Here is a 12,838-nt window from a genome sequence, read left to right as displayed (position 1 = left end):
TCGGAGGAAGTGTGTTACTCAAGTTAGGAAAGTGCATGTGCACATGTGTAAAATAGAAGGAAAAACGTAATAAAATGTGCTCAAAATTAAGGAAAGGTAGGGTTTATTTTAAAAATGTTATTGAGCTTCGTGCCAACCATGGTGGCGCTTCGTAGCTAGTCTGTCGACGTCACTCATATATACGGTGACATCGTACTATACTCTCGCCCCGGGCAATGATTTTCCATGGCACTGTTCACTATAAACAAAAAAAATGGATTCTACTATTATAGAAATAGGTATGTTAAAAATCCCACACAAGCTTATTATAAAACAAATTATAAAAGGGTCGCTGGCAAGAGCGTGTGATAAAAGGGGATCGTGATAGGAATTAGATTGAGAACCACTGGCCTAGAGTAATTTTAACCACATTTCTTATAGTTTCAAAAAGAGTGCTGTCGGGTTACCTATGGTGAATGGGAGGGGGATACATATAAAAGATTGCTAGAAAATGATCGATATTAGATTCATAGTTTTCGGGGTCGCTTAGATAAATAGTGAGACTTTCAATTTCGCTTAACTCCGATTAAGCTCTCATTAGTAGGGATGGGCACGAACGACTTTTCTTTGAAACTCGACTCGACTCGAAACAGACATCTTTGAGGTCTACTCTTGGACTCGGCGCGAAAAATATCTTCCAACTCGACTCGGATTAGAGTCAAGTCGAACCAAAACGAGCCAAATCCTGTGTGTAGTCCTACCTAGACAATACATAGACAATAATTATTCTATCATCAATTATACTACTGTTACTACAAATAATAATAATAATAATAATAATAATAATAATAATAATAATAATAATAATAATAATAATAATAATTATTATTATTATTATTATTATTATTATTATTATTATTATTATTATTATTATTATTATTATTATTATTATTATTATTATTATTATTATTATTATTACAACAACAACAACACCGTGTACAAACATGAACGATAGATGGTTAATAAAGGAATACTAAAAGCTAGTTGACTGCCGACGTCGGTAGTCATGAACTCTACAAGGCAAAGACATCGTTCATTACCCTAAGCTGTAAGCGTCGGTGGACTACAGATGGTCAACTATTAACCTCTCGCCAGAAATTGGTGGCCCCGCAGCGACGATCCGTGATGGCCCAAGTTCCATATTGAAAACTTTACTACCAGCGGCAGAGACGCGATGAAACGCCAACGAACCACAAAATTACTCTCCCAAAATATGTTAAAATGCCTATATGTGTGATTTGTTTATATTTAGGTGAAACAAAAAAACACAAAACAAATACCCCGGGGTGGACGCGAACTATCAATATTACGATTACTAGGCACGTGTTCTTCTGACTTCCCCACGGAAACGATCATAAAAAGCTTGGTTGTTGAAGGATAAATCATTGACGTCTTAATTTAGCCAATCAGACAAACCCCTACATCTCGAGTTCTAGGAGGTCATACCGTGAACCGTTTCAGATTTATTGCTTTCTGGTGGAGTACTATCCATGCGCAAAATTTGAGCATAATAGCCGACATGCATCTTCGGTGCCTCTTATCTTTAGTACAATTTTAACCAGAGATGGTGTGGGTCAATGAAAATTTGATCCACGACCCACCATGACCCACTATGACCCACCACCCAAATGACCCATTGGCCCACTCTGACCCATCAACCATCGTGATCCACTCTGACCCACCACCAACTATGAACCACTCTGAACCATTGCGACCAACTCCGACCCACCAAAACCCATCGACATCAACTCTGACCGATGACCCACGTCCTCCTCTCCATTGACTAAAGAGATTACACTTGTAATAAAACAAGACTGTGAAATTATCACTTATCGGAGTTTGAATTTCTACCGTCATTGGCTCAAGCACCTCTTTGTTACAATACTGGTGGGTCTGACCTTTACGATATATAATGGCAAAGTGTTTCTCATCTTCCGAATTAAAATGAATTTAAATTTATCATATGTAATTATTTCTTTGTTGCCTTACAGACACATTTCAGTAGAATAGGGTGAAATTTAAAAGTTTCGAATCAAGGAAAAGTAGACCAACGTTAAAAAAAAAAAAAAAAAAAAAAAAAACTAATTTTCTATATAATTAAGCATGCCGTACTAATTGGAAATGCCCATGTAATTAAGTTTAGAATACAAATTTCATGGCCATTTTTCTCTAACTTTATGGCTTGATTGCCTTATGCTCGGAACGCTCCATATATTAAACACAAGCTTCAGCAATTATAAATAGAAAGCAGTGGGTATAAAATTCAAAAAGAACTTTAGTTTGCATTACTCAATTTTTTTCTCAACTAATATCAATCGTTTTCGATTATTTTTACAAATCAATCCACTACCAATTTCCAATATATAGAAAATGCACCCCCGTCCCCCCGCTCATAAAAGACAATTTTAAAAAATGCCAGGGCATATTCTCTTTATTTTTAATAAAGAGTTATATGCTGAATTTCAGCTCTCAGTTGAACGGCTTGTGAGATACTAAATTTTTCGTAAAAATTCGGACTTCTACTCCCCCTAAGGATATGTATTTTACTATAATGAAAGTGACACGCGTATGATAACTTCCCAGTTGGGATTGGAGCCTGATTATATACCAAACGTCAATTCATTTGACTTTGCAATTTGACCGTGATGATTACGCAGACATAGTTACTTTCAATTTTTTATGATACATATCCTTATTTCATATGTTACAGATGATTCAAAAATATTTTTTCAAGCAGTTAGCTCCTCTAGAATCTCACAGGCTGCATCCCAAAATCCAACTCCTACTATCCTATGACAATCCAAAAGTGACTGAACTTTTTTTATTAGGAACAAATGACAAAAGAAAAATGGAGATCTTGAAAGTAAAATGTAGAAAAGCTCGGTGCCCCCAATAACTCCATATTTCTCCGCCCCTTCATTCCGAACTTAAAAATAAAACTTAATTCGAATATAGTTAATTAGTGAATTTATTACAGTTAAATTCCACTCACTACATGCTACAGCTACAACTATGTAAGAAAAAATAACAACTGTGAAACATGTTCTGAATTACTATTACATTTCTTACGCTATTATTAAACATATTAGAATAGTAAAAGAGGATTGTTCGTGAAATAGTATATTTGCTCATGATTTTTAACTTTTCATACGGAAAAAATTAAAATATTATTCAAGTTTTAAAATTGCACTCTGCAAATATGTTGCCCTCTAGGCAATGGGACTAATGTGGACTAATGGGAAATGCTGCACTGTTAGCGGCGCTGAAAACTTATGATTCGATTCTAATATCGGTTGATTTCGATATCTTTATGTCGCTACGTAACCACCCTGGGTGCTAATGGGAGCTTAATTGGACTTGAATTGAAAGTAGAGCTATTCACCTAAGCGACCACGAAACTATGGATTCAATAATAATATCGACCCGTTTCTAGCATTTTTGATATGTATCCCGACAGTACTCTTTTTCCAGACTGTAAAAAAAATATAGTTAAAATTGCTCTAGATATATCAGAATTATGTTGAAACACACACATAAATCCACTTTTATATTCTGTATAAATAGAGAGAGAGTGAGCGAGCGAGCGAGCGAGAGAGGGCGACTCAAAGCATCACCACTTCCACATTGCAAAAGCATATATCAGGAATTGAATTGAAAATCTATGTAAAGACTTTCTGCTGTGGCATGCTTCATAAGGACAATTCCAGTCTGCTCACGTGACCTTTGGGGTTCATGAATTTTTTTGCGAGCGTTCCGACTTTGGATTCTCTGTTTATACCCTGTGTTTATGCATCGAATAACTTTTCAAGAACATAAATGACATTCTATATTATGAATGTTGAGAATTACTCTCTATATGACAAATAGCTGCAAATAAATACACTACATGATTTATTTATTGCTATTGAACGAGTTTCTTGACTTGTATTTACATCCTCATATATAATACCGACCTACTGTGAAAATTATCTCAGATGTTATATTTTAAACATAATAATTACTATGTTCTGCAATTATTATGTTATATATAAACAACTTATGTATTTTAATGTAATTATTTTATATAATTTTTCATGCATTGCGGAAAATATAATTTTAAAAAAAGTATTGACCCAGATGGGATTCGAACTCACAACCTTATGATTTGAAATCCGACAGCTTACCAATGAGCTAACACAAGGACTTCTAGAACTAAGCTTCTAGCGATGTATAACGGATCTCAAGATAATTATGACATTCATATCCATTACAAACGCTGTTTCTGTTCTACTTTGACTTTTATTTTAGTACTCAGGCGATAATTATGTTCTATTTCTTAACTTTGAGCATTCTTTTACATATGGAAGGATTCTTTAACGTATTTAAATGCTCCATTACGTATAGAGAGCTAAATGACAAACAAGCATGTGCAAGGTTTCGAAATATCGTATCATTAAGTATTTCAATCAATGTTGCTTTTTTAAACACTTGGTAACAAGTCTTATTATATTTAAAAGAAGAAAAACACATCTGCAAACTTTTTCCCGATTGCAAAGGCTGGCTTGGAGGTTCGAACCTGGCTTACTTTTTCCCGAAGATACCCGAAGCTGGACTTAGAAAATTTTTGCCTCAAAACACCAATAAAGAATGCGCTCAACCTTTTTGAGACAAGGTGTACATTTTCATATCATTCTGTTAACTACGCTGTCTCTTTACTGTCTGAATATCTCAGCCAATTTGCTGGACGTGCACAGAAATTGGCTGTCATACGCGTGACCTTAGTCCTTTCTTCCCTGTATTATGTTGCTAAGTCAAAACGGCCTTTAAACTTTCTACCAGACGTCAAAGCGGACATTACATTTGCAGCAAATTAATGTAAATTATGAATATTTTGACGAAGTACATTACTTTAGTAAATTTTATCTTTGAAATAATATTGCGAACAATAAAATTATATTTATTTATAAATTTTTTGCGAACGACAAAATAACTGGAAAACCTTTTTAGTTCCTTTTACAGGAGCAGTGTTAACAGAATCGCTGTTCATTGGATATATGTCTTGAGCTTAATTTTATGGTCTTTTAGTTTTATCTGTATTACGAAAACATGTAAAATGACAGTTTTCAGTATATATGCTAATGTAAACTACGAGTGATTTATATTTTTAATTTCATTTCCTGAAAGAGTACAAAATACAGCGATAGTTAAAAGCGCAAAAGCAGTAATCATTATTTGGAAATAGCCAGTAATCTCAAAATGAATGAATAAATAAAAATTATCGTGAAGATTCTATATTTCATGATTGAAATATGTTTTCCTTTTCAGATAAAAGTAATTGGACTTCTGGAATTGAATTCGAACAACAATGAAGAAATCCAGAGAGAAGCTTCAAATATAAGGAAGTCTAGATTCATGAGAGCCATGGCGAGACAGTATGTAAGCTAATTGTATTTATTTCTATTGCGTGTAAATGTTGCATTGTATATATTTTCATAATAAAACTGACTGACGTCTTTTAAAGGTGTTTTATTCCTATACTAGCATATATTACCCGCTTCGCTGGGTTGAAATAAATAATTTAAATGCACACTGATATTGCTCATTTTGGATCATTTTAATTTGTCATACCCCCCCCCCCCTCATCTCCCAAGTGTCAGGGCTGAAAATGGACTTAAACAGCATCAAAAGTGTCACTGTTCATTTCGTCTACCGCAAGAACTATAGATTCAACAGTAGTATCTGTCATTTTTGACCATTTATATATATATATATTTCCCCCACCCCCATGTTGCGGGCCATGGCATCGGAAGTGTCATCGTTCATCTATCTCTCTTTCTTCCCCTCCCCCAAGTGGTGGGGCTGATTTTAGATTTAAACCGGATCGGAGATGTCACTGTTCATCGGAATGATCCTGAAAACTATGGATTAGACACTAATATTGATCATTTTCGATCATTATTATATATAGCTCCCCCTTCCCCTTGCTGCGACACATGGCATCAGAATTGTCACTGTTAATCTCAGCTACTCCTTAAACTATGGATTGGATACTAATATTAGTCATTTTCGATCATTTTTAAATGTTTATCCCCCTCCCCAAATATCAGGGCTGAACTTGGATTCAAAACAGCATCAGAAGTGTCACTGTTTCTTTCATCGACCCCGAAAACTATGGATTAAACACTAATATCGGTCATTTTTGATCATTTGGAAATTTCCCTCCCCTACGTTGCATCGTCAAAGTGAATAGCCTAAAGCAATCCCTGCCCCTAAACACATATATGTTGAAAATTTGATTGAGATCGGTCGGTTGGTTCAAGAGTGATGAAGTCACAAAGGCAGTCATTTTTATTTTATTTTTATTTATTTATTTATTTTTTTTTTTTTTTACATATATGTCCCCCTCCGCTACGTTGGCTCTCAAAGTGAAACGATAAAAAACTCTCAAGGCCCGACCCTCATATATAATGAAAATTTGATCGAGATTGGTTAGGTGGTTCAAAAGTTATTAGGTTTTATTAGTTTTTATTTATACGTCCCCCTCCCCTAGGATCTACCGTTAAAGTGAAATTGCAAATATGTTTTCAGATCCGAAACTCATGTATCTTGAAAATTTGATTGATATCGGTCGGATAGTTCAAGAGTTAAGTTACAAAAATAGTCACTCTCAGTCTTATATAAATTGATTTTTATATATCTCCCCCTCCCCTAGGTCGCACCGTAAAAGTAAATGACGAAAACATGCCAGGCGCGAACCCTATCTATGTTGAAAGTTTGATCAAGATCGGTCTGGTGGTTCAAGAATTATTAAGTTTAATTTATTTTTATAAATTTCTCCCCTCCCCTAGGTTCTACAGTTAAAGTGGTATGATAGAAACCACCTCAAGTCTGAACTTCACCTATGTTGAAAATTTGGTTAAGATCGGCTGGGTGGTTTAAGCGTAATGAAGTCACAAAGACAGTCACTTTTATATTTACTTTTTTGACGTATCTCCCACCTCCCCCTCGGTGTACTGTAAAAGTGAAATGAAGAAAGCATTCCAGGCCCAAACCTTATCTATGTTGAAAATTAGATCGAGATCGGTAGGGTGGTTCAAGAGTTATTAAGTTTTATTCATTTTCATTATATTTCCCCTTCTCCCCTAAAATCTGTCAAAATGAAATGATAGAAAACTTCCTAGGTTTGAACTTCATATATATGTATATGTTCAAAATTTGATTGAGATCGATCGGGTGGTTCACGAGTTATTAATTCACAAACATAGTCACTTTTATTTTTATATTTATTGATTTTTATATATTTCCCCCTCCACCCCCTACGCTACGTTGCTCAGTTAAAATGAAATGATAAAAATCATCCCAGTCCCAAACCTCATTTACATTGAAAATTTGATCAAGATCGGTGTGGTGGTTCAAGAGTTATTAAGTTTTATTTATTTTTTCTGTCCCCCCTCCCCTAAGTTCTACTATCAAAGTAAATAGCTAAAAACACTCCCAGGCCAGAAACGCATCTACGTTGGAAATTTGATCGAGCTCGGTCGGTCGGTTCAAGAGATTAAGAGTCACTTTCAATTTTATAATATAGATTAAGAGCCAGCAGTACTTCGGACAGAACTACAGCAGAAAAGCATCAAAGTTACGCAAAGCTCTTAGAAATTCAACGATTCTTCAGACAGTGATCTCAACTGACATAAATGCTTCCTGCAATGTAACCAACCCACAACTTTGTATATCAAGTATTACAGAGTCAGTTGGCAATGCCTTGATATCTGACTTCAATATGCAGAAATATAAAGTTCACTTTGGGGCATCCATTGAAATTTAATTATATACGCCTATGTCAAAAAACATGTTCATACTTACCCTTTCATAATACTTCCTGAATCTCACATTTACATGTGTCTCCGTCAACAGCTGAATTAATTCACTTCTGAAGTATGGTGGTAACCCATAGACTAAAGTGTATACTATTTTGTCATTTTAAAGCTGCATTTCCCGGCAATCTCGTGTGAGAACAGAAGTGATACATTTACGTCTTGACGAGCAGTGTACATTGATATATGTCATTTCACTTCGAATATACCATAAGAATTGTGCTTTTATATATAAAGCAGGGTGGGAAAAAAATCATGCTTTTAAAAAAAATAATTTTTGTTGATTTTTTGATTTAAATCAAATCTTTCTCCTCGTATAATACAAGTCGCGAACTGAAGAAAAAACATTAAAACTTAGCATTAAATGTTAATTATGCCATTTAAGTGAAAGTATTGGGGTTTAATTTTGAATTCATCCCCAATCGTTAACCTATTTCAATCCCAATCTTTCTTATGCATTATGGAGAAAGTACAGTAACGTTTATCAACATAACTTTTTTTTTTCTTTTTTACAAAAGTTACTGATATTTGGCAGGGGCATATTTTTATAATAAATCAGAGGTAGCTAGCGGCATGAAATACATATAAAGTACATAAATTTCGACTAAAATTAACTTACTCCATAGCCTATAGAACCCGGAGGTTCAATGCCGTGTTCACAAAAGCTCTCCACTGACTTCTATCCTTAGCTAACTGGATCCAGTTTCTACTTTGTATTCCTATTTCTACGAAATGCATTTTAATATTGTTCTCCATTTGGGCCTAGGTCTTCCTAATAGTCGTTTTTCGATTGGTCTTTCAGTTAAGACTTTGAAAGCGTTCCTAATTTCTTCCATCCACGCTACATGACCTGCCCGCCTGAGTCTCCTAGACTTGATGACCCTAACAATGTTTGGTAACCATATAAATTATCCTGCTTCCGTTTTGAAGTTCCTCGTTATAAAGTTTCCGCCATTCCCCATTCTCGTTCCTCTTGGGTCCGAATATTCGTCTTAGGATCTTGTTCTCAAATACTTTCAGTCTATCCTCTTCCCTCATAGTAAGCGACCGTGTTTCGCAACCATACAGAACAACAGGCATGATTATCATTTTATATATTTTAAGCTTCAAATTCCTCGACATAATTCTCGACGATAAGAGATTTTGAACTGAATAATAAGAGGAATTCCCTGCTTTTAGTGGACATTTAATTTCTTCGTGAATATCGTTTTCGTCTGTTAATATTAATTTTAGATATTTGAAAGTATCCACTTTATTAAAAGTATTATTCGACATTTTAACGCATCCAAAATTTCCTGTACTACAATCCCGAGGAACTTCTATGTCGGGGAGAGTTCTCGATATCGCACCGGGTTCTAAATCTCACCACCCTAGTTTAAAAAGAACCGTAGTACTAACAAGCCATCTAATAGTTAAATTAAGTATTTAAACATATTTCCAAAATTACAGAGTAAAGTGACGACATTCAGTAAGTTGTGTGTGCGCGCAGTTGCAGTACAATATAATTGGAGTATTCCTTACTAATTTTTGTGGTATTTCACAGTAGAATAGGGATTAAGGTAAGATAATTATCTTATGTTTCAATAAGTAATAATAAACAAAATACCATTAATATTATAGTGAGAAACTCAAGTTGTTATATTTTTTAATTTGTGAAGTATGTAAAGAATAATTTTTTAAAAAATGATGTAGTTTCCCAAATCGCACTACTACCGTGTGTCCGAAATCGCACCAGTGCGATTTTGGCTCCCATGATGAATTGTTTTCCGGTTACAATCCACACAAGGTGGGCACATGGCAATATGGAAAATGGTCTCCGGAGTCTATGAATCGTGCTTTGAAAAAATATATAGAAAATAAAGTGACGCTGCCCAGCCCAATAATAGGAGGAAATAGAACTACCAACATGCAACCACACAAAGAACAGAAGTACTCTTATCAAGTCCTTACAAAAAAACATTTTGAAGAATAACAGCAAAGGCAATCAAGAGTATCAAAACGTGTGGAGAGATCTAATCTTTCTGAACCGTCAGCTAGGTCTGTACGTGCTTCAGGAAACCTTAACACCATAAAGTGTATTCGAAAAGTAGATACATCCAAATCACGATGCTCCGAGCTACATATTCGCAGTGTTTCAAATGTGGCTTTGAAATCAATGAACAAGATTGGTTTTGCGTCCTTTGTCAACAAAATTTAGTCGAAGGTATGGTACAGAGTGTTTTGTGTAAAGTCTGGATACATGAGTCTTGTGCGGGCGTTTCAGGAGATGAACGTGCATTCCAATGCGATTTTTGTGCACATAAGGTGTAGCTGTCTGTTTTCCATAAATACATATACTTTACGTTTCATAGGATTATGAACAATATTGTTCATTGGATCAACAATATGGATAATTTTTTTCTTTAATGATATGCTCTTCCTCGTATTAATAACACTGAGATAAGAGAATGTGATCTATCATAGGTATATTAATTTGTTTTACTTCTAGGTTGCACTTCTACTTAGTTTATTTCTAAGGTGTTATTTCTGTGCTCGGTTATTTACGTTGCAGTATTTTTTTCTCTTTAAAGATGTATTATACCTCATCTTAATATAACATAAACAAAATAATACAATATTCCATGGAAACAATGATTTGTTTTACCCATATGCATTACTGTAAAATTTGCGTGTATTCAAATGACGGTGTGATTTGGGAAATCTGTTGCGTAAATCGCACCAATCGTAGGCTTCTAAAATATCATTTTTATCATGATAATGATAAGATATCGTTATGAAATCATTGTAAAAGAATTGGAAAACTATAAAGTTCAATACGATCAAAAATCATTTTAAATTTCTTCAAAAGTTTTGAATTAAAACAATTTATGTAAAAAGTGGTGCGATTTTGGCTATTCTCCCCCATTTAGTACATAAATTGCGCCTAAAAGTTTTAATTTTTTTTCGGAGGGGATCGGACCCCTCTAAATACGCCCCTATTATCTGGAAACACAAATAGACGTGGACACACAAGAATTTTCATCTTAAATGTCCATGGTGATTTCCCCGTTGGAATAGTTAACGGCTTAAAAACCTTATGTTACTAAGAGAAGAAAGCATGATTCACTCGTTACCCGTTCAAAACGGGATTTTTCCTAATCATTCTCTGCATGATACTCGTTTTCATACTGTGCTTACATACATTTGATTCTCATTGCATTATGATTATCTTCCATAATCGAAATAACAGAACAGAAACGAGATTTTACTTCTTTTCTCTTTAAATTAATTTATTTCGGAATTCGATTTAAATCAACGATTTTTATTTAAAAAATCAAGTGATTTAAATCTTGATTAAAATCGTAATTTAAATCAGTCTGATTTAAATCAATCCACCCTGATAAATTAAGAATACCTGTAAACTACCTTGTTTCGTTCCCGGACACTTGCATCGTAGAATCCACATTTGTACACGCAACATTACTAGAACCTTTAAGTTCTGTACCTATGAGGTACAAAAAAGGTGATGATACTCCAAGCCGGAAGGTACTGGGAGGCTTGTTTTCTTGATCCATAAAGGCACTAGTTGTTCCTGATATTGAGATGGACACGGCCATCTTCATATGCTTTTTACCGGCAAATGTTGCAGCGAGCAGAAAATTTGTCACATGGTACTTCCCCAGTCTTTAATTAATAAATAAACAAAAAAGGATTGAACGTGGGGTCTTGGAATACTTAAAAACTGACATACTTCTTATCTGCACAGGAATATTGGATACGTGCACGAGAGTTAAAACACTTCTTACTTTCGATCCTTCTACAACCTGAATAACCACGCTAAACCAGCAGAATGCTCTTATTATGCGTCCCCCTTCCCCTTCGTTTCCCTGGCGTCCTCTCTATACAATATACTATCATAAATGCCTAGGTAAAACCCTGTTGCTGACGATTGTATAGAATATTTTTCTTTGCTAGTTCTTTTCTTTTTTGAGACACAGCCAGTTTTTGTGTTTAATCTAGGCCTTTAAGTATTCTTAAGTTTTTAAGATAAGAAATGAAAAAACTGGACTAAAACCTGATCGCGCGCTTAAACATGATGATAAAGTGTATACATTCATTCTCAGGTTGCATACATTTGTAATTTCTTAAATAATGTCTTCATTATTTTGTATTAGCTGTTAGATTTGCACGTTTGGGTATTTACAAAATTCTATTTTCAAGCAACGAATAATATCCCACGCCAGAAAGCGAACAGAGATCAGCTTATTCCTGAGAAAAATAAAATCGTGTCCTGGAACATTGTTTATCTGGATGAAAGAAGCCTATCATTCCAAATTCGTAGTTTCACAATTCCCGAACACCTCTTACGGTTATTAAAAGCCGAAAAGTAACTACCTAACATTTATATTTCACATAAAAACATTAGTTTAACGGCTCCACAAACGAACAGTAATTATTGAGTTAGTGATGTAAGAACGAAAAATAAATAAATAGAAGGGGTAAGCGGAACAACCTCGAGAAAATCCGCCCACAGAAACCATATCGCGCACTCATGGTTTAAACACAGTTTTGGTGTCAGAAGTAAACGCTCTACCGACTACGCCACTGAATGTATGTTTAGTGTTAATATCAACATGCATAATGTTTCAAACTCGCAATCTGAAATAATCGATCGCTTGGATTAGTTTCTTCAATTCAATGTAACATGTGATAATGAACTATCAACAAGTAGGAATCTGCTTCCCTAGTTCCAAAACCTAAGGGTTTTGGCGAAAAACAAGATATAGAACCGCAACATAGGAACATGATGATCAAAATTTAGGATTTTTTCCCCACATAAAGGTACGAAAATGTCAATAAACAGGAATTGCACACCGTGAAACTTCGTTACATCCACAATATACTGGAAACAAAATATTATTTTACGATAGTTTGAGTTCAAAATTCTAACCGTTCTATTTTCTTTT

The 12,838-nt window shown here is 34.7% G+C and overlaps 1 protein-coding gene across 2 annotated transcripts in view; it reads left to right on the top strand.

Moving 5' to 3' along the window:
• IntS8 (integrator complex subunit 8) overlaps positions 1–5,538 on the top strand; it is an 80,385-nt gene extending 74,847 nt beyond the window's left edge. For both annotated transcript variants that reach the window (XM_081745392.1, XM_081745397.1), the window contains exon 17: positions 5,344–5,538. In XM_081745392.1, coding sequence (XP_081601518.1) covers positions 5,344–5,463 — 120 coding nt within the window. In that variant the 3' untranslated portion in view covers positions 5,464–5,538. The remainder of the gene's footprint in view (positions 1–5,343) is intronic.
• The last annotated feature ends 7,300 nt before the right edge of the window (positions 5,539–12,838 follow it).

Source organism: Thermobia domestica, chromosome 2 (genome assembly GCF_964235325.1).
Source record: "Thermobia domestica chromosome 2, izTheDome1.hap1.1, whole genome shotgun sequence".
Classification (NCBI taxonomy): domain Eukaryota; kingdom Metazoa; phylum Arthropoda; class Insecta; order Zygentoma; family Lepismatidae; genus Thermobia; species Thermobia domestica.
This window is presented reverse-complemented; position numbering and strand designations above follow the sequence as displayed.